Source organism: Podarcis erhardii, assembly GCF_964252035.2.
Source record: "Podarcis erhardii genome assembly, chromosome: 15".
In the NCBI taxonomy this organism is placed as follows: Eukaryota; Metazoa; Chordata; class Lepidosauria; order Squamata; family Lacertidae; genus Podarcis; species Podarcis erhardii.
This window is the reverse complement of record NC_138505.1, coordinates 15559712-15581853: the sequence shown is the minus strand read 5'-3', so window position 1 is coordinate 15581853 and position 22142 is coordinate 15559712. Positions and strand designations below refer to the sequence as shown.

Sequence of the window (22142 nt, the reverse complement as noted above, 5' to 3'; positions counted from 1 at the left end):
GGGAATATAGTGCCTGTTCCCGTGAAAAGCAGTGTAGCGGGAAAAGTCACTGCATTCCAGCAGTGCCCAACTTACAGCCCCAGCTGGAAAGGAACCATAATGAGCCCACTCTAAGCCTTGGCATCTATAGCTTCACTTGTTCCATGCCTGGTGTCAGGTGACTGACAGGTGGGAGGGGGCAAATACAGAAGGGATTCAGCCCAAGCGATTGCCTCTGGCCAAGACAGGCATGCAAAAGAAATGCAATCAGGGCTTTTTTTTTCAGCCAAACTCACCAGAATTCAGTTCCGGCACCTCTCAGGTGGGCGCCATTGCCATTCTAAGAGAACAAGGGAGGCCCCCGCCTCACGGCTCTCTTTAAATGTTCCAATAAGCCAGGGTTTCTGGTTTATCGTGGTTTGCACTGCTCAGTTGCTCCCAGATGCAGAGAAACCAGCTTGGAAGCTGTCATTCAGCTTGCCCAAACTCACAATGCCCAAACTCTAGCCAGGCTTCAGCTATGACAGATTTGTAACTTGTTGAGGTTGTCACAAACAACGCCCTGGATTTGGATACCATGGGTAGCTAAGCTTCATGGCAGTTTTGTTCTTCCTGGCTGAGCCAAGGGAGGGGTGAAGCAGAGCTGATGGGGCAGCCTCCACCCAAATGCTACTTGTTCCCCCCCCCAAAAAAAACACACCAGCCCTGGCTCATGGTTACCTGCAGCCAAAGCCTTACATAAAAGGGAAGTGTGTGTTTGTGAGGAGGAGGCCGCCAATTGGCTGCATCTCAGGCCATCGGCTTGAATTCTCCCAAATCCAAGATCTGTGCAGAATGCCTGTCCTGCTGAAACAAAATGCAGACTTCATCCAGGCATGTTGTCTCCTCGAGGGGTGTGTGTGAATGAACTCCCACCCCACAGGAGAAAAGAGAGGCTGCCACCATATACCTGAAGACATACCCAAACCTAATCAACGAAATGTTGATTTGCATCCATGGCAGCTCAGAGAAGGAGCAAGAGAGATGACTCTGCACTCCGCCATCCAGGGCGCCCGACCACAGCCATGCACACGAGGGAGAAATTAGCCTCCTGCATCCTGCTCCCCCCTCCGGGCAATGAGTATTTCATTAAGTAACGAGCTCTCTTCCTCCTCCTCTCCCAATATCATGCGCAGCCATTAATGCATAAATATTAATAGGAACGACACAGAGATGGACTGGGTGCCTGCGGCCTGTTTTGAGACGCTGCGTTCACACAGGGCAAGGAATTAATCAGTTTGCCCTGCTTGGAGAGATCGGGAGAGGCAGAAGGGAAAAGCGGAAGGGGTCCAGCCTCCATCACCCGGGAGCAGAAGAGGGAGGGAGGCAGGCCACCCCTGCTGCAACGTGCAGGCCCACTCAAATACACCCCATCAACGTCTCCCCATTATTATTGTTAAAGAATAATATATTTTAAACAACAGCAGCAACACATAACATGGGGGTGGGAATCCTGTCCTAACAGCCCCTCTTTTTTTCTTGCCCGAAGTCAGGTACTTGAAAGGAATGCTCAGCGTCAAAAGCAAAGATGGTATCTGAGTGTATGCAGAGTGATGGTGCGGGGCAGCTCCCTGCAGGGCCTATTTGTCCAGTGTGCAAATTGGACCGGTCTTGTTTCGAGCCGAGCCCAGGGCTGCAGAAGTGGCAGGAGAGGATGCTGTGTCTGAGCACATGCAGAGCTCCAGGCAGGACCACAGCAAGCTCCCACATCTCTGGGGCAGAAATGAAAAAGGGCAGGCTTTGACTCCAGGACATCTCTTTTTAAGAGCCAGGGGTCTGTTGTGCCCCACTCTGGTGATGAGGGAAAGGCACATCGATAGTCAGCACACAAGCCCAGAACACAGGAAAAAACTGGGACTGAAGGGGTGAGCTCTAAGGGAGCTCATGCAAAGACTGGTTTGGATACAGGTCTGGACAGAAACAATCAAGGGCTGTGGGGGTATGTATGCACAAACACCAGCCATCGTCTGTTGATAGAGAACAACTTGGAAGGGCCCAAATGGTCTCTCCTTGAATTGTTCCATCCCACGGGTGTCCAATGTGCAAGGCAACACAGTTCAGCAACTGAAGTTCCAGTCCGCCACTCGCTGCTGCCAAAGCGAAGGTGGCAAGAGCAACATGGTCCACACTTTCAGATACCATCTAGAACTGCCCATCAAGAAGGTGAAAGTTGAAGATGTATAATGGGGCAGCAGGGGTGGGGTGGGGTAATTTTCACAAACCCCAGAAGTGGCAACCCACCCTCAGGCCTCGGCCCCTGCCAAATCTCCTCCTGAAATAGACCCATCTGGGTGAGGAAAGAGGTGTATTTAAACAGCTAGTGACCTACAAATCAAACCTCTCAACTAGAAAAAGACCTGCTAAATAATCAAAAAGTAATGTCTAAAATGCTATCAGAGTGGCAAACAAAGGATGAATCATCAATGATTCTGGGCTATGGATATAGGACATAATATTGAAATGGCAGCATTGGAAAGATTGTGGAATGTGGATTTGAGATTTACAGTGTGCTATGCGATAAAAGAAAATCACATGGAAATGATGTATAAGTGGTATCTGATTCCTAGTAAATTAGCAAAAATTTATAAGTCAGAACCAGATATCTGTTGGAAATGTAAAGAGATGAAGGGTACATTTTTCCATATGTGATGGTCATGTAAGGTAGCAGAATCTTTCTGGGAAATGATTTATAATGAGTTGGGGGGGAAATGTTGTAGATAATTTTTGAAAAATATCAGAAGCTTTTATTTTAGGTATAATTGGTGGAGAGGTACCCAAAGAACAGAAAAAATTATATATGTATGCTCCTGTGGCTGCCCAAATGATTTATGCCCAGAGATGGAAAGAAGAAATAGTTCTAACCAAGGAGGACTAGCAATTAAAATTGATGGAATATGCAGAAATAGCTAAACTTACCGGAAGAATAAGAAACCAAGAAGAGAGACTTTTTAAAACAGAATGGGGAAAATTTATTGACTATTTGAAGATGTATTGTAAACAACTTAAAACATTAGCAGAATTGACATAAACATGTGCAGAAAGAAATAACAAAAAGGGAAAATTAGAAAATACGCTTGAATTGTATATGCAGTAACAACAGACATAAAATAAGTAACCGCAGAAAGGAAGGGAGGAAAGTCGAGGGAAATGCAGATTGATTACGTAAAGATTATGGGTTTTTTGTTAAAGTATTTGTAAAATGAGAAAATGATATATATATTTTGCCAGCAGCCATTCAGGAGCTGGTGGGGTGGGCGTGGGGAGATGTGTTCTGTTTGGTCCCCTGTGAGTGTCCGGGAAAAGGTACGTCTGAAACTGGACAACCCCTCCCCCCCTTACCTCACAACCCAGTTCCCCAGGATTTGTTTCATTTGCACCAGTTTTGAACCCAGAGCTTATTTGAAAAATCAGGGGGCCCCCACCTGGATCCCCTCCCCATCAACCCCCTCCCTCCCACCCTCCCTCCCTCCCCCAGCCCAGCCCCTCTGCCATCCTTACTATGTGGAGTTGCAGGTAGTCCCCGAGGCCAGAGGCACTGTCCACCCGCACCAGGATGGCGTTCTTCTGGTGCGTGCTGAAACCCACGGCCAGGCGGTCGGCCCGTGTGCTGGGGCGGTCATTGGGAGGCCACGTGTAGGTGATCAGCGCCCCGCCCTTCCCAAAAATGTATGTTGTCCCAGCTGGAAAGAGGAAGAAAGAGAAAAGTCAGAGAGGAAGGTCCAGTGCAGCCTCTGGGATCCTCCATCCTCCCATGCTCAGGGACTCCTACCGGTGGAGGAGGGATGAAACTTTAGGTCTCTCGGACCGCTCACAAGCTGCTCTAGGCAGGGCTCAACTTGGCTCGCTTTCACCAGAGCACAGCTGCTTAACACACAGCACAAAAGGAATGGTGATGAGTGTGCTGGAACATGTGCAGAGTGCTTCTGCCATCATCCAGCTCTCTCACACCTGGGAGTGAAGGATCTTTATTGGCTTTTAACCCAGGGGGGCACCTTTGATGGCAGTCTGGAGGGACATAGACATCAATTTGGAATATAGGGAGCCATCCATGCTCAGGGACTCCATCTGTCATATTTTGGGTCTTATCTGACCTCTCCGCTGAAGTTATCAATATCTGGGGAATGGAAATCTCAGGACCATGTGGGGAGAAGCATAGCTCAGACCTTGTGCACATAACTGCTGGGTATAGACCTTGGAAGCCCCCATTCTGGCACCCTCCTGTAACCTCCACCTCAGCATGCAATGCCCAAGTGCCCCACCAGGATAGCTCCTTCATGTCCCTTGCCCGTCTCTGCCGCAAAAACAAGGTTGGAGTGGGAGGGAGCGGGTTAGGGATGATGGACACAGAGGGATAAGGACTGAGACAGGCCCATTCGTTTCCCGGCCACCCAGCCCTCTCCTCAGCCCTCCTTGAGGCATGGGCTCCAGCAGGGCCATCCATCACCCCTCAAGCCTGGCTCCTCCTCACATACAAACGCTCAGGCTGCCTTTCTGGATCTCCTGGCCAGGAACCCCCAATGCCTCTCCATCAAGCTGACACCTTTGTTCTGGAATAACAGCTGCCTTTACCAACATCCCTGAGTGTCTCATGGGGAGGAAGGAGCGAGGCCCCAAAGCAGGCCGTGGGAACCTGGGAAGCCCCCCAGATGCTGGTGGATGGACTCACAACTCCCAGTAGCCAGTCTGGCCCATGTTCAAGGATGATGGTGGGAGCTGGAAGGCCTCAACAGGCTCCTCAGAGCTGCCTGAAGATGCACCAGGCACACGCCTCTGCCATTCCAGGAATCCTGCCAAGCTAACCGAATGGCTGGCTTCCACTGGCCTCCTCAGGACCTCACATCCTCTGGTGACAGAGGTGAGTTGTTTGACCAGGCAGGCAGAAGGACTACAACAAGCGAGTTGGGTGGTGGGGTCTAAAGCTGAAAACCTAAACAGGCGGTGGGACCCCACTTCAACTAGCCAGCCTCATCTGGTCCTCAGAGCAGCTCAGGACATGGCCTTGACAGGCATCATGTTGTAACCTCTGGCCTGGCAGACCAGTGTAGACTGGAATCTTGTCCACTGCCTCGGCTTCCAACAACCAGCTAGTCAGGCAACAGAAGCAGGAACTGTGTTTATGTGTGGAGTTGCTCCCTAAAGAAGTGGCTCAAGCCTATCATGCTCCCAGGATGGGGGGAGGGAGAATGGGGGGCTACTTCTCAGGATGCCAGAGATAGGCCTGGGAGGGTAGGCCCCAGGGATCCAAATTTTGGTACCCAGAGGTGTGGCAGATGAGTTGGCAGGTGGTAAATGTAAAACCCTTTTTACCGCCCGCCCCCCCCCCCCGGCCCATCATCTGATCATTATCTTAGCATCATGGCTTAGATTGTTTGTAACCAATGTGCTTTAGGTTTTTGCTGGAAATACTGAAAACAAGAAATTAATTATGGTTATACAGCATTCCCCCCTCCCACATGCAGCAGGGCTGCTTCCAGCCCTGTGATTATGCGCATATCAACTGCGCATTCACATTGGCTTCTGAAAGAGGTTTGTGATCAACAGCCACCTACAGCAGCCTTCACCAACACGGTGCCCTCCTGATGTTTCAGACTACAGCGCCTAGCAGTCCCAGCCAACCCGTGAGCTAAAGTCACATTCAAGCAACCCAAGTAGAGCAGCAGTAGCTACAGCATGTGTAGGCAAACTAGGGCCCGGGGGCTGGATCCGGACCAATCACCTTCTAAATCCAGCCCATGGATGGTCCGGGAATCAGCGTGTTTTTACATGAGTAGAATGTGTCCTTTTATTTAAAATGCATCTCTGGGTTATTTGTGGAGCATAAGAATTCGTTCATCCCCCCAAAAAATATAGTCCGGCCCCCCACAAGGTCTGAGGGACAGTGGACCAGCCCCTGCTGAAAAAGTTTGCTGACCCCTGAGCTAAAGGAAACTGAGGAACATGCAGACACCTCAGCTTAGAGAGCCAGGTCTTTGGAGGGGAGGAGCTTTCCAGAGGACGCAGCTGATGGCATATGGGTGAGGTGTAGGGGAAATTCCTCAGGTGCCAGGTGTGTTTTGCTACTGATGCATATCTAACTGTGAGGAGAGCTCTGGATGCCAGGTTGACAACTGACCTGGTTGGCCCCTCCTGCTTTCTTAAGCAGTCAAGCAGAAGAGCTTATTTATTGCATTTATATCCCACTTTTTCTCCAATGAATATATGGCTAACCTCCCCCCCCCCCCGTTAATCCCCCTACAACAACCCTGTGAGGTAGGTTAAGAGGCTTTGACTAGTCACCCAGTGAGCTTTATGACTGGACAGGGATTTTACCCTCATCTCCCAGGTCCTAATCCGACACTATTTTTTTTAAATAATATTTTATTACATTTTAACAATAAAAAGGTTATAAGACAATAAATAGAAAAAAGAAACACAAGAAAAATACAAAAACACAAAAACACAAGAATACAAAAATGCAAACATTTAACATAGAACAAGAAAAGAAAAAAAAGAAAAAAACAAAAAACCTTCTTTTTTAATTTCTCATCTTTGAATAACTTATTTTCCTGACTTCCTCACACCTCCCTTTTTTGTATTCCATTTAAAGATTGGTTCAGCAAATTCATACCGACACTAACCACTACACCACACTAGCTTCCTAGACTACTTCTGCTATGGGGCAGTTCTATAAATTAGGTGGGTGAATAAATATGGGGAAAGCAAATGTCACTTAGAGAAGGATCTGAAATATTTCCTTTGAAGCCTGAATTTCTTTTATTCTGGATTGCTTTATTTGATGTTTTAATGTATTATACATCACTTCGAGATTTTTTTCCTTTAAAATATAAACCAGTATATAAATGAAATGAAGAATAATAATATACCTAGACATTCCATTGTGGCGACCGTAACCCAAATTTAAGGTGCCATTTGGCAAGTAGCTTATATATCTGAGTTTCTAACATTGGGCAACACTGTGAAGTCCTCACCCCATTGCCCTAGTCCAGCTGCCCTTGAAGAAAAGATTCCAGGGAGACCTTCCCCAGTTGGGCCCTGAATAACTTTTTCCTGTAAGAGGACCTGGCAGATGCGTGCAATTTCTGGGGAAATTATGAAATTAGTCTTAAATTGCACAGGGCAATCTGCACCAGAAAATTCCCTGGTGCCCTGGAGAGTGATCTAATCTTGCAAGTTTGTTTCACTTGTATTTAGTAAACAAAGCTAAAAAAAACCTTGAAAATGCCAAGATTTCCTAACATTGTATTTGCGGCTGGCATCCTATTGGAACGGGCTTACGGAGGTGGAAATCTTCCACAGGAAAAAAAAAAGTACTGGAAGAGATCTGGACCCCCATCACTGCACCTGGGATTGAGTCCAGCCTTGTACTTCCTAACTTGCACAAAAGCCACAGGTGACCAGGCCTTCCACCTTGCTTCCTACTCTTCCTCCTCCAGCCCATTCCAGTTGCAGAGCCAAGGAAGCCCCTCCCTCCATGACTAGCCTGGAAACCATGCAGGTCAGTGGAGGCGAGGCAAGTCGCTCTGCCTGACCTCTGTCAGTCCATTGTGACCCTTGACCGTGGGGCCTTGGGAGTGGGAATCATCATCAGTAGCCAGTTTGGGGGTCCTAGCTGCCAGGACACAGCCCTGCCACCATCAACGCTCCTGCATTGGCCTCCATATTTCCAGCCTCACTCCGTATTTCCAGCCTCACAGGCATCAAGGACCATAAAGCCTGGCAAGGCCCCATCCGCAGTCCATCCAGGTCCTCAGAGGAGACGGCGCCAACCCCATCACAGCCCTGGCCAGTTGGCTCCTGCTGCCTGCAAGAGCGGAATCTTCTTCCTGCCAGCAGGGCTCACTGGGAGCTCTCCAAGGTCCTGATTTCCTCTGCCCTCTGCATAAGACAGCTTCTATGACCTCAATCGTGAGCTGACTTCCCCTGAAACAATGTGCTTCCTCCATTAGCCTCAAGTGCCCACAGAACAGGAAAGAGAGCTTTCAGTTTATTGTTTAACATGCCTGCAAAGAGGCGAGTGGTTGTGGAGAAAGGGCTTCCATTCATCTGCAGCAAGCACAGAAGTAACTTGCCTGGGCTTGTTTGCAAGGCTGATTGCCTCCTCCGCATCCTCTGGGCCAGTGGTTACCAATTAGCTAAGTAATGCAGACCCCCTGTTTTTCAAAAGCCAAGCCATGGATCCCCTACTTTTGAAAATTCTGGAATATCTATGGGAGTGGTCCACAGACCGACAATTGGGAACCACTGCCCTAGACTAACTAGGGAGACTTTGGTTTCTCTTCTCAACTCCAGCAAGGAGTAAAATGAAATAGGGGCTTTCCTCTCTCTCAGCTACAGAGGTGTTTAAATGTTGCAGGTTATATGAGATTAAACAGGGTGAAAGCATGTCAAACCTCCAAGAGGTGACACACACACACACCCAGCAGAAGAAAAGTCACCTGTTTGCCCCAGCCAACCTCTACCAGCGAAGGGAAAAACTTTCTTTGCAGCTTCTCCTGGTGGAAGTCAGAGGTTCCTGAAGTTGTGGAGAAAGCACTTATGGGTGCAAGTTGAGGAGGAAACATTTCCTCCAAGTGCTAATCTGTTTCTTCCAAATTCAAGCACACTCAAAACAACGTCTTTTGTACTTAGGAAACCAAAGCAACCAAGTAAAGAAAACAGTAACATAAGGAGGCATAAAAGCAGAGACACTTGGGTTAAAGGGAGGCAGAAGTGCCCTGTCCTTACCCATCAAAAAACAACTACAAAAAGACTAAAAATGTTCAAAAACCAAAGTTGGGACAGTTCACCCAATTCCCAACTGATGTGAAATTTCACTTCAGTTCCAGAGTGTGCTGCAAGCAGCAAACTGGGAAGGAGACGGAGGTGATGGAGGCAGGAAGAGGTGCAGGGCCTTCCCCTTTTCTGGGCCTGCAGGAGGTTAGGAAGAGGCCTGGCAAGGTGGGGGGCATCAGAGGGCTGCTTTTGAGCACCTCTGAAGTCAACAACGGCTGCAAAACTCTCTCTGTGTATGCCTGAGGTTCATTAAGGCAAAGGGCCCTCCTTGAGAAACCTACTCCCCACATACTGGTCACTGTGAGCTGGCAGGAGAAGGGCATTGTGCAGGGGCGATGGCCTGCCAGCCTCTCCACTGAGCTGTTCCTCTGAGCGACAAAGGCGGCCTTCAAGGCCAACTGTCCCCCTCTGCTTCGCCACCCATCCATCTCTGTCAGCCTGCTTGATTGGCTCAGAAACTGTCAGCAACCAAACCTGGAGGGGAAGAAGAAGGCGCACTGGGAGGGGCAAGCGAGATGCCAGCGGGCAGGGAAGGGTGGAGGTGGCGAGGGCTCATCTCCGCACTGCCCTCCCCAAACCAAACAGCACCCATCCCTTTCCATGCCTTGGCACCAGCCTCCCCTTTCTAAAGGGCTGGATGAGTTCCTGAGGTCTCAAGGGATGCCAGTCCTGGCACCTTCCCCATCCCTGAGAACCCAGGAGCCTGTTAGTTCTCACCCCACCTCTGCCAGCTACCTCCTCTGCTGTTTCCTCTGCTAATGGGCTGACTCACGCAGCAGGTGAGATGGCAGCATGTGTGCATTGGCTATCTTACAGGGCCAAACACTGCTCCTGTGGCTGTTCACACAGCTGCTTTGGCCCTGCAAAGGCAAAGGCTGCTATACGAGCGACGGATCTCAGTGGGACTGGCCGACCAGTAAACACATGCAGGGGGGCACCATCAACTCATGCCATACAAGGAGAAGGCAGAAGTGGTAGAAGGTACCACTTCAGAGTTTAGATGAGGTATACCCATTTTGAAAGTACCCTTGTCTGGGGGCTTCTAGACAGGGGTGGCTCCTGGCAGCACAATCCAACTTTTGCTACAGGCCATAAGTCGAGTTGCAGGAACACAACTGACAGCACTGCGCTCTCCCTGCCTGCACATCCTGCCATGTTTTGTATGCACAAGTGAGCATTTCCTCTCAGCTAATCTTCTTTTTTAAAATCCATTGTTAAATTTGGTATGGTGCTTATTTGTGATTCCCTGATGGTGCTCATGCCTCTTTTACGTTAAAAGAATGGAGATTCGATTTCTGTATAAAAAGGCCAATTTGTTGTCTGCCCCCTCTTACTCTGACCACATCGGTGCAATAGACCACACAAGCTCCGTTCCATATCGTCACGTGCCATTTATCAATCTTGGGTGGGTTTTTAATCTTTCTCCACCTCCAACCAATCCGGCTGCTGTTAATAAATGCATGACCTGGAGTATTTAATTATTTATATTTAAAGCTATTTATATACCGCTTAATTACTATAGTTTGTTAGCAGTGTACATAAAAACTTAAAAGCATGCAATGGCGAAGATCAATTAGGATGAATAATAAAAACAGAAAGCGTCCTTAAAATGCCTGCTGAAATAGGAAAGGTCCTGTGGCCAAGGGCCTTCCAACCACAGGCTGTGGGCTTGTCTCCTCTCAGCCAGGAGTTCCACAGAATCAGGCCTGCAACACTGAGCACCTGGGTCCTCCTGGGTTCGAGACATGCGTCTGAGCTGCAGGGGACCCCATGAACAAAGACTCCCCCTGAAGATCTCAGATATTTTGTCCATTACATATCCATTATATAGAAGGCTGACGAATAGATCTATGGGCAACTTGTAGCCATGGATTTTTTTTCTAATGTCACTTGTTGTAGAGATCCAATAAATTTGTGAGGTCTGGACAAGTCCAAAGGCATAAAAAAATGCTAGGATGATGACCAGAGTTGCATCTCTAGCACTGGTATACCATTATATGATTATATCTGACTTGCTCTTCAGGAAGTAAAATACCACCCAAGTATTAGTTTATAACGCATCCCTTTAAAATTCAAACAAACTTGAAATGAGGAACAGGTAGCCAGTGATGTAAGTTTGGAAATGAATTTCTGCCCTTTGCAAATGAGGATAATTTACACGTGGTAATTTTCATCAGAAAGTTTCTTAGCTTGCTTTGGAATACTTTCTGCTGCCATAACAGAACAATCTAATGCAGCATTTTTGTTTTACCTGTAGTAAACAAAGCGAAAATTTTTGAAATTGCCAAGCTTGTATTTGCAACAAACATCCATTCACAGTGCTGTTAATGAACTTTTGAAATGGAACATTTTCTGTGGAAAAATGAAGCACTTGGAAATGTTCTATTTCGGAAGATTTTCTGTGGAAGTTTTCGCACTCGACATCACTGCTGGCGCCCTCCAAACACTGTCAGACTCCTGGCAGCCAGCAGGCCCAACAACCGTGATGATGGTGATGGTGATGGGAGTCTAACAACATCACTGGTCCCCACAGGCTGGCTACACCTGAGGGAAGCTGCTATTTCCAAGTCCAAATTTATTGTGGAATGGTCTTTCTTCAAAGTCATCAATCCATTTGATCTGAAAGAAATGTTTCCTGGCATCTCGATTGGCTTTTTAAAAAAATGCTAGCTGAAAATTTTATAGATTTGATACATAATTCATTTCGCTAACTTACTTGACACCTCAAGTTCTGCAGCTGACTCTGTGAGGTGGACCTTCCTGCTTAGACCGTTTCATGTTTGACTTGCAGAGACTGGAAGCCTCCTTTTCAGCTTTTTATTAGCTCACATTTTACCTGCCTTTCCCCCCTCAGATCACTTTTGTCTTCTGGCTCTCTCTGATAGCAGACGGTTGCAAGAGGTGACTGCGCAGAACAGCTTGCTTTTAAAAATACTTTTTGCCATTTTGAGCAAATATGAAGAGTAACATAACAGAGCTCTGGGCGAATTTTTTTAAACAAGAAGTACTTCAATCGGGGGAGGAGGCCAGTTGCTAAAATGCTATGTGATCGGAAAAAGGCAAGATTTTTTCTTTAAAAATTTGCATTAGTACCATGCCACCCTTTCATTTTAAGCGTTATTACGTGCATATTTCTTTAATATATAAATGGCTGTTTTAGAAAGCACTTTAGCACAAATTAAAAGATCAATAAAAATAAATGGGGCGATAAAATGCTGCCAACCAGTAAAGGTAACAGAGAAGGGGCTCCAAGGAATTAGCAGTTCCCCTTCTCAATATGGCCCTGAACACTTCTGGGAAAAGGGGGATAGGGAGGAACTTCAGAGCACCCACACCTGGCGAAGAGGGTACAACTGTCCCCTTCTTTGCAACAACAGCAACAATTATTTTATTTACAAAAATATTTATATACCACAATTCAGGAAAAATATCAGATTTGTTTACAACCAAATACAGTGGTACCTCGGGTTACAGACGCTTCAGGTTACAGACTCTGCTAACCCAGGAATAGTACTTCGGGTTAATAACATTGCTTCAGGATGATAACAGAAATCGCACGGCAGTAGCAGCGGCGGGAGGCCCCATTAGCTAAAGTGGTACCTCATGTTTCAGGTTAAGAACAGTTTCAGGTTAAGAACGGACCTCCAGAATGAATTAAGTTCTTAACTCAAGGTACCACTGTATATGATAAAAACATACAAAGTAAAATTAAAATGCAAGGGTGTTTTTTTCCCTTCCAGGCAAACAAAAGGTGGAGGGAGCTTGGAAGAAATGTGGGACATTGACATTCTATAGACACTCCAAAAAAAAGGGTGGCCATCCCAAAATGAACACCTACCATGGAAGAAGAAAGTGAGAGTGTCAGGGAGAATTGCCCTGATCCGGCCCTCTCCATGCTGTGTTGAATTTCAACCTGTGGAACTTTTTTTTTTAAATAGGAAGGGGGACAACTCCTCAAATGACTGCCTTCCCCCACAGACCTGAAGAGAGGCATTTTGCAGCTTGGAAAATGGCACAGCCCCTTCCTTGCTGCCACCCCCCCCCACCCAACAATTTTGCCGTACCATTCAGGCACAAATTCCTGCCTTCTCCACTCCTAGGGCCACCTCCTGGGCCTGACCATTTGCATCCTCAAGGAGTGCCCTCTGTTCACCCACCCAATTCTGCAGCAGGCACAGAATAGGCCCCAGCTAGGAGAGAAGACAAAACAAAACGTGCCATGCACGGAGCAGGCCGCTCGGCTGGGGCGGGGGAGATTCATGCATATTTCATGCCTGTGCAGCTCTGCAGACGGCTCCTGGCAGCTGCCCGCCTAAGCCTGCTCAGCCAATCTCCCCCCCTCCAATCACAGCCTGCTTGTTCCAAGTATTGATCAGTGGACAGAGCCCTGACCCCTTCCAGAGAAGCCTGGCATGGCTCAGGATTGGAGAGAGCCTCCTTCAAGACCCCTCACCTCCTACCATGCTGGGTTCCTCTGTTCTCATAGCTGGAGACAGAAACCCACGAGTCCAGGCTCCCAGAGGCCCTTCCTTCGCCCTGGCTCAGCCACAACCTACTGGCTGAATCCTAAGCAAAGGTGCATGACATGCAGGCAGGCAGGCCTTAACCGAGTACAGGCAATGCACTCTCCTTGCCTCCCTCAGTCAGCAGCCAACCCACAGACATGCTGGCTTCCTCCTTCAGCAAACTCTCACTAGCCCCCCCCCCTTATTGCACCTCGAAAGGTACCTGAACATCCCCCCCAATCACCACTCTTCCTCCCCATCTCTCAGACAACCAGCTTTTCCAACTCAGCACACTCCTAATTTTTTTGACTGCGGTCTCAGTTGGCATGGCTGGCTGCAACCCGAAACACTAGACTGAGGATGGCTGAGATAGGCTGTAAGCTCTGTGGAGGCAGAGGCCACAGCACCCACAGCACAGCTAGCACAAGAAGGGCACAGCACAGCACAGCTAGCAAGAAGGGTGAATGGGCTGCCATAATGCCCACCCCTGGTCCATTTAAGGGGACAGGAAGAAACTGGGCTCCCTTTGTGTAACACCCCATCTGTCTTCTTTATCCCTGCATTTTGGCATGGCTGGAGTTGGTCCCTGCCTGGTCCCCAGTTCCTTCCTCCTTGGAAAGCCAGTGTGGTGGTGTGGATAGAGTAGTGCTTCCCGAGCTTGGGTGTCCAGCTGCTTTTGGACTACAATTCCCATCACCCCTTACCAGTAGTCTTGCTAGCTAGGGATGATGGGAGTTGTAGTCCAAAAGTAGCTGGCGTCACATCATGGAGGTCCTGCAAGGGAGGCTCTAACCATGTGTCCGGCCAAAATACATGTGCCACACGATGTGCTCTTGAGCTGTGGGGTATTGAACATCACCCAGTCTTTAGGCCGACTGGAGAAGATGCAGGGGTACCTTGAAGGTGGGAGCGGGGGGGGGGATGGGGACAGGCCCCCAGTGGGAGGTATGAGCCACTGTAGCAGCACAGACATTTCAGGTCTTTGCTCAGGCTCCTTTTTCACTAGGAGCTCGGAAGCAAGGACCAGTGGTAGCCCTGCCCTTCTTCGGAGGCGCAGCCATTCACCCCCGGGGCCTTCTTGCCCAGCACAATGTTGCACAGGGAGTGGCTGGGTGGGCCTGAAGTGAATTCCCCAATCTCTCTCTCTCTCCACCCCCCCCTGCCTTGGTTGCTCACCCTCTGTAAAGGGAGAGTTGGAGAGAGATGCAGAAAGAAAATCAAAATGTAGGTCATCGCTGAGATGCGAAGATCCTACCCCCCTCTTTTCCCAGAGACTTTGCGGGAAAAGGGGCAGCAATGAATAATTCATCACCCATTAAGGCCTGGGAAAATGGGGGTGAAACTGGAAGCGGGAGGAAACCAGAGCATGGCAAGAACAAGAAGAGGGATTGGTCATCAAGGGACTTCTCGCTCCACGACGTGGGACAGGAAGCTGGATGGGGTCCAATTGCCAACAGCAAAATCTTGTCCTCCCAGGACTGCTCAGGGGCATCTGTAAAGTGATCGCCTGAGCATGTGCAGACTGCCAGCCACACCATACTCCTCTGGGATCAAGAGGGGAACTTATAGGGTGGAAGGGGATTTTTTTTTTCCGGACCCCTTTACGGATGAGTAAAGTCCCTGGGCAAACCATGCAGCCCCACAACCCTGCAGCCACAAAGGTGAGAGGCTGGCATGCATCTTTGCCGGGGGTTCAAAGGGGAATTCTTAAACTGCCAGGGGAGGGAGTCAGCTCTCAAGGGCACTCAGCTATTAAGGGAGCTCTTAGCTGCAAAGAGGCACTTTGCTTCCTCCGCTGTTTGCAGAGGGGCCTGCAGACCTGCCAGCTGGACCGGAGGCATCCTCTCCACACCCCTGCGGCATGAGAAACCACAATGAGCATGTGGAGAGTACCTTTGCCTATCAAAGGGTGCAAATGGCAAATGACTAGAGAGGGAACGTAGCTGAGCAGAAGCCCCCCTGTTCAGCAGGCAAGGCCCCAGGATGACTTTGAATAGGGAGTAGAAACGGAGCAGGATCCAGAGAGGTTGTCTCTGAACTGGCTGGTCCAGTCAGTCATATTTTGGGCTCACAGGCATTTCTGAGCGGTCTTCAAAAGCAGTCCTGTGATATTGCAGGAGCAGGTTTCATGCACTAGGTGACCTCTGATTCTAATCTAGTCTGGAGGTTAACTGAGCTGTGAGAACCAATGCCTAGCGACCCCTGCCCAGGAGGAGGTCACCAATGGCACAACAGCTGCCAGGTGGTGAACAGCATGGTCAATGCTATGGGTGCTCTTGGCGCTCCAGTGCCAAAGCTGGATCTACAAACACACCCATGGGAAAGGCAACCCTTTGGGGAGAGGGCAGACCCTCTCACCTGGCACCATCTCTCTGAACAAACAATCCACAACCACCCAGAGTCAGTGTTGAGAAGTGGTAAAGAGTGTTGGGCTATGACTTGGAAGAGCAGGGTTCGAATCCCCACTTGACCACAAATGTCGTTGGGCGATCTCGGGCCAGTCACTGCCTCCCAGCCCAACCCTACCTCCCAAGGTGGTTGTGGGGATTAATGAGGAGGGAGAGAAGGATATAAATCCAATCAATCAACCAATCAATCAATAGGTAAAGTTAAATAAAACCAGTTACTGGGCCCTCTGTCAATGCATGACTGCCTCTAGCCATCACCTCAGTGCTTCCTCTGCCTCACCTGAATCTGAGGCAGAGACAGGAGTCCTATGTGAAGTGACAGCATTTGACTTCTAATCTTGATGTGGATATTTCACGAAGACCAGAGCTGGGGAAACTCTGACCTGCAGGCCAGGGGCAGTCCCCAGGGGCTTCCCCCTCTAGCCCACCAGGTTCTCTGCAGATGTGTGTAAGAGAGATCACAAGGAAGGAAGGTTGAACCATTGCAGACATTGAACCTCCCAAGAGACAAGACTGACCCCAGAAGAGTTCCATAGGATCAGAGCCTCCAGGCCAGGCAAGAAATGAGTAGTGTGCAGTGTCCAGAGCGTCAGAAGTGGGAAACCCGGGTCTAAATCGCCACTTAAATTAGGAAGCTGCACTCTCTTTGCCAAGACTACCTCATAGGGTTACTACAGAAAAAATTGAGGGTGAGGGAAAACCATGCAAGTACCTTGAGCAGCGGGTAAAAAGGTAATAAATAAAAAACAATGATGGTGAAATGCAGCCCCATCCCCTGCAGATGCCTTTGCTGCTGCTCAAAGCCCAGTGGAAAAGCTCAGAAAAAATCCCAAATGGCCAGTTACCCAGGCAACCAAGGTTGGTCGCTGGAAATTAGGGATACCACAAAAGCTGGAGTTTTCTGGATTTTGGTGAGGGGTTTTCAAGTCCTGGGCATGCAGGCATTTTTGGGGGGATCCTGAGAGGAATTTTATTGGACTCCAGTGAACCTCCACCAAATATTTAGAAAGCCCCTCACCCAATAACACACTGGGCCTGGTTAAGCCTGGCCGCTAAGCACAAGCCCACTGACCTACACTGCAGGCTCTGCAAGAAAGGTTTGGATCAGAAATTATCAAACTGACTAGGTTGTGTCCAGCGACCTGGTGGACACCAGGCAAAACCACACAGGAGGCCCAGATCATTTCCAGGTCAGTGGTCTGCCCCTCCCTGACTTGCACAAGGGGACTGCTGGACCGACGGCTCCTGCGGTCCACAAGTATGAAAAGGGTTTTGTGGCCTGCATGTAGTAAACAGGAAGCTTCCTTGTCTGACAACTGAATCTGCCTAGCCCAGAACTGTCAGCACTGACTGGCAGTGGCCCTCTGGGGTTTCAGAAGGGAAACATTCCCAGCCTTCCCTGGAGATGCTACCAGCAGGGAATGGACCTTGTGGGGCCTTCTGCATGCAATGCAAAGTTTCTAAACACTGGAGCTCCCCATGAAACAGCTGAGCCAAAAGACAAAGACAAAGAATATAGATTAATATGGCATAGTTCCAATTACTTTTTCTATACACTTCAAACTAGAAGGAAGGAGAAATGGCTCTGATCCACCAGCTGACAGCTGCTGATAGTGACAGAAAGGGCTGTAGTTCAGTGCTAGAGTTTCTTCTTTGCAGACACAAGTCCCAGGTTCAATCCCTGATCTCCAGGTAGGCTGGGGAGACCCCGTCCCCTCCGCCGGAAATGCTGGAGAGGTTATGCCGGTCAGTATGGACAATACTGAACCAGGTGGACCGGAATAGGTCTGACTGGGGGAAAAGGAACCTCCTGTGTTCCTAGAATAAGTGCAGATGAAAGTATCCAAAGGTGACCAAGGCTGCCCCCATCCTCACCCCAAAGCATCAGGGTGTCACAGGGTGTTGCACAGGAAGCTCCAACAAACCTCTGCACAGAACTGGAAACTGATGGGTATTTTAAGAAGATTCAGGTTTTGAAAAGGCCACCAGCTAGCCGTGCAGTGCAATTCTTTGTGTACCTACTCAGAAATAAGCTCCATTGAGTTTGGTGCAGCTTGGCCGAAATATTGGGAAATTTTGGAACAAGATGGAGACAGAGTAAAACTGCAGAGCTTTGAAAAATTAAAAAACAAAGTGCGAGATTGGCTCCATTATTATCAAATAATGGAGGCATATAATTTGGACAAAAAAGTTGGCTTCCAGGTGGAAAAATCAAAATTGGAAACAGAATTGCTAGATCCCAAAATTAAGAATTTGTCAAGAATGTATAACTTGCTGTTGAAATTGAACACTCAGGATGAAACGGTGAAATCTGCTATGATTAAATGGGCACAAGATGTTGGACATAACATTATGATGGCTGACTGGGAACAGTTATGGACCACAGGTATGAAATTTACGGCATGTAATGCCCTAAGAGAAAACTTAATGAAAATGATTTACAGGTGGTACATGAAACCAGTCAAGCTTGCAAAAATTTACCATTTGCCCAATAATAAATGCTGGAAATGTAACGAGACTGAAGGTACATTCTTTCACCTTTGGTGGACATGCCCAAGGATTAAGACCTTCTGGGAGATGATTTATAATGAAATGAAAAAGGTATTTAAATATACCTTTCTGAAGAAACCAGAGGCCTTTCTCCTGGACATGGTCGGCCAATTGGTGCTAAAGAAGGACAGAACTTTCTTTATGTACGCAACAACAGCAGCAAGAATACTCATCGCGAAGTATTGGAAGACATAAGATTTACCCACCCGGGAAGAATGGCAGATGAAGCTGATGGACTATATGGAATTGGCAGAAATGACTGGCAGAATCCGAGACCAGGGAGAAGAGTCGGTGGAAGAAGATTCGAAAAAAATTAAAAATTATTCACAGAAATATTGTAAAATTAATGAGCTTTAGAAAAATGGTGGAATGAAGTTATATGGCTTTGGCAGAAATGTTATAAGGAACTAGGTACAGATAGATTGTTAATGTATTAAAAGGAAAAAAAACAAGGTTAGAATATGTTAAGATTAATTACAGGACAGAAAACAGAGGAAGATGGAAAGGAATTGCTGAAACAATTAATTGAAGTGGAATACAAAAAGGGAGGCCTGAGGAAGTCAATGAAACAAGTGAATGAAAGCTAAGATTGAAAATATTGGAAGTGTTTTTAATTGTTCTTGTTTTGTTTTGTTAATTCAATGTTCTATGCAGTGTTTTTGTTTTTGTTTTTTGTATTATATTTATTTGTTTAATTCTTTTTTTTTCTTTTTGTAATCTTCAAACTCTTAATAAATATTTTTTTTTTTTTTAAAGAGTTTGGTGCAGCTTACTCCTAGGTCAATAAGTGGCTATAGGATTGTAGCCCAAACCTTACATCTTGCTGATAGAAAAATTAAGTGAGGGTTATGATGACGTGCTAACATGTCAAATCCAGCATTTTACATGCTGCTTTTGCTCAGAAACTTCCAACCAACCTAAATCACGGTGATCATTGTTGAATCCTCATCACACGTTTTGAGTTCTTGGAATTGGAGGATGAGCTTGACATCCAGGCCTCCCCTCCTCCCCAGTGCATTTCAACAAGCCGCAAGAAAAGAGACGGGCCCAGGATCCTCAGAGCAACGAGTGTGCACCAAGCATGGTGCCACCTAGGTCCACTGCCTTCCACAAGTGCCCATCTCCATGGCAGAAGAGGGTAAGCTGACCTGGCAAGCTGGTAATGGGTGCTGCTTCGCCCAAAAGCTGCCACTTGGGTGGACTAACAGCCCTTAGTCAAGCAGTCAAGGTGTGAAGGCAGACAGGCGTGTTGCTAGGTAGTGGCAGATGGAGAGAGACTGAGCAGGGAGTTGGGCAAGGAACAAGGGGGCTGTGGTGAAAAGGCAGACAGCCTATAGCCTTCCATCTACAAGAACTGACTAAGAGGAGGAGGATGAGAGTCTCCACTAAAGTGGCCATCACCATCAGAGGACAGGGGTCTGGCTAAATGAAGGGGAGGAATGCAGAAGGGCTGTCCTCCTGCCAGCTCATGCTGGTGTTCCACTGAGGCCAGCGTGGTTTTTTTTTAGGATCCTTCCTATCCCCTAGAGATACTGCCAGGTACTTAACCTGAGACCTTCCGCATGCCAAACACCTGCTCTCTCACAGTGCACCAGCCCCAAGGCAGTGAGAGGGGGACGAAGTCCCAGACACCCCCTCAACTTGCAGTCCCAGGTACCTGGGATTCCCAAGGGCTGCTTTCAGCTCTAGGAGCTGCACAGGTAAACACTGGGATTTGACTCCGTGTCGAGGAGCCTCTTCTCTGGCTGCCCCTGATGCAGAGGCAGGAAACTGGGCAACTTGTGCCAATCTCCCCAGCCAGCAAGGAGGTTCTGACACCTGACACAGGAGCTCTGTGGATCCCTGGAGGGCTCTCCCCTTTCCACTGCGGCAGCCCAGAAAGCAGCAAGGCAGCTGCCTCCAAGGTTGGATCTGCCGGAGAGAGTCAGGCTGTCTCTGTCACTTCTTCTTCTCCCCCTGTCCCCCCCCCCACTTCGCACTCGCCCCCATCCAGGTGTACTAATAACGAATGCCACAACGCCATTCTCATCCCATTAATTCCCTGCTTTTATAAAATAAATATTGATACCGGCACTGGCGCACCATGAATGGCACTGTTATGGCATGAATAATGGGATCTAATGGGGGTTTATTTTTAAACCAAGGAAACTGACAAAGATCATTAGAAACTTAATAGAAATTTCATCATTAGCATAAGTATCCAAGATTAAAGGCAGAGATTTCTCTATTTCTCCTGCAAGCTTTCCCCACTTCCTTCTGACAGCATCAACAGGGAAGAGGGAAGACAGCGCTGGGGGTGGCGGATGCTCTGGCTCCCCCCTCCCGTTGCAGCACCTGAGGCACTTCCGCCTTCAAGGCAACAGGGGCTGAGCGTGGGGGCTTCAATCAGCCCCTGGCTTTCAGGGGGGTGAAGAGGGCTCCAAGAGGAGACCCCAGGCACTGAACCCCCACTCCAGCTGCCAGTCATGGGAGGCTGCTCTATTCCAGACTCCCTCCTTCATCTACAATTCCAAGGGGTGGGGAGTCTCTGCGGTGGCAGGCTGCCATTCCCCTCATCGCTCCACCCGCTGCCCTGCCCAAGCCACCAAGGAGAGGAAAAGCCAGAACCAGGTTTGCTTTGTGTGTGAAGCTACTCCTGAGTCTCAGCAAGAGCTGGAATCTTTGACGCTGGGCAGCTGTGGAGGGAGACCCCTTCCCTTCCAAGGCAACTCCAACAGCTTTCTCCAACCCGGTGCCCTGCCAGATGTTTTAACCAGGGATGGAGAGCCCATTCTCACTCAGTAACATTGGTTAGAATGTGGTGCTGATAATTCCGAGGTTGCAGGTTTGATCCCCATAAGGGATGGCTTGCAGGGGGTTGGACTAGATGATTCTCAGGGCCTCATCCAACTCCACAATTCTATGACTACCAACTCCCATTATCATCAGGATCCTGACTACACTGGTAATCCAACATCATTTTTGGCAGCCCATTTGATGCTTTAAGCACCTGCCTCATCCTTAGGCAGTAGGGTCACAGAGTTATCAGGTCAAACAGAAGTGATGGCTACACAGATGACTGAGCCCCAGCACCTCTTTTTTTTAGAAAAGCAAATCTAGGTTTGGGTTTTTGGTTTTTAAATAGGCTTCTTTTACTATCGCACAGTGAACACTGTAGTAATATTTCATTGTATACAACTAACATAAACATAAGCGGCATTAGACCAGCTGTTTTGACTTTCACTGAAAATCATTCCCCAAAAAGGCAAGATTTTGAAAGGCTTCCTCCCTTCCCGGAATCTGACAAGAAAAGTTGGATCCTGGACAAGGTATTCTGCAAATCGGTCCAAGGTCATTCTCTTGCTTTTCCATTTGTACCACAATTGAGTTCTTGGAAGTTCAACAAGAGGGCTATCCACCTACCTCAACACTTGCCACAGAAGTGATGGCTACGCAGATGACGGAGCCCCAGCACCTCTTTTTTAGAAAAGCAAATCTAGGTTTGACTAGCAGTGGTTCTCCAGAGTCTCAGAGCAGAGACACCCTAGTCTAGGGGTGAGCCACCTTTTTCAGCCATGGGCCGGTCCACCGTCCCTCAGACCATGTGGTGGGCCGGACTATATTTTGCAGGGGGGAATGAATGAATTCTTATGTCCCACAAATAACCCAGAGATGCATTTTAAATAAAAGGACACATTTTAAATAAAAGCACACATTACTCATGTAAAAACACGCTGATTCCCAGACCATCTGTGGGCTGGACTGAGGCGGCAATTGGGCCGCATCCGGCCCACAGGCCTTAGGTTGCCTACCCCTGCCCTAGTCCTACCTGAAGACACCAGCAGGTATTGAACCTGGGACCTTTGGCATGCAAAGTGGGTGCTCTGTCACTGAGCGCAAGGTACCTCAA

The 22142-nt window shown here is 48.3% G+C and overlaps 1 protein-coding gene across 27 annotated transcripts in view; it reads right to left on the bottom strand.

Moving 5' to 3' along the window:
* Window positions 1–22142, bottom strand: part of NRXN2 (neurexin 2) — a 303692-nt gene that overhangs the window by 82920 nt on the left and 198630 nt on the right. For all 27 annotated transcript variants that reach the window (XM_081842385.1, XM_081842384.1, XM_081842390.1 and 24 more), the window contains one exon: window positions 3517–3698. In XM_081842385.1, coding sequence (XP_081698511.1) covers window positions 3517–3698 — 182 coding nt within the window. The remainder of the gene's footprint in view (window positions 1–3516; window positions 3699–22142) is intronic.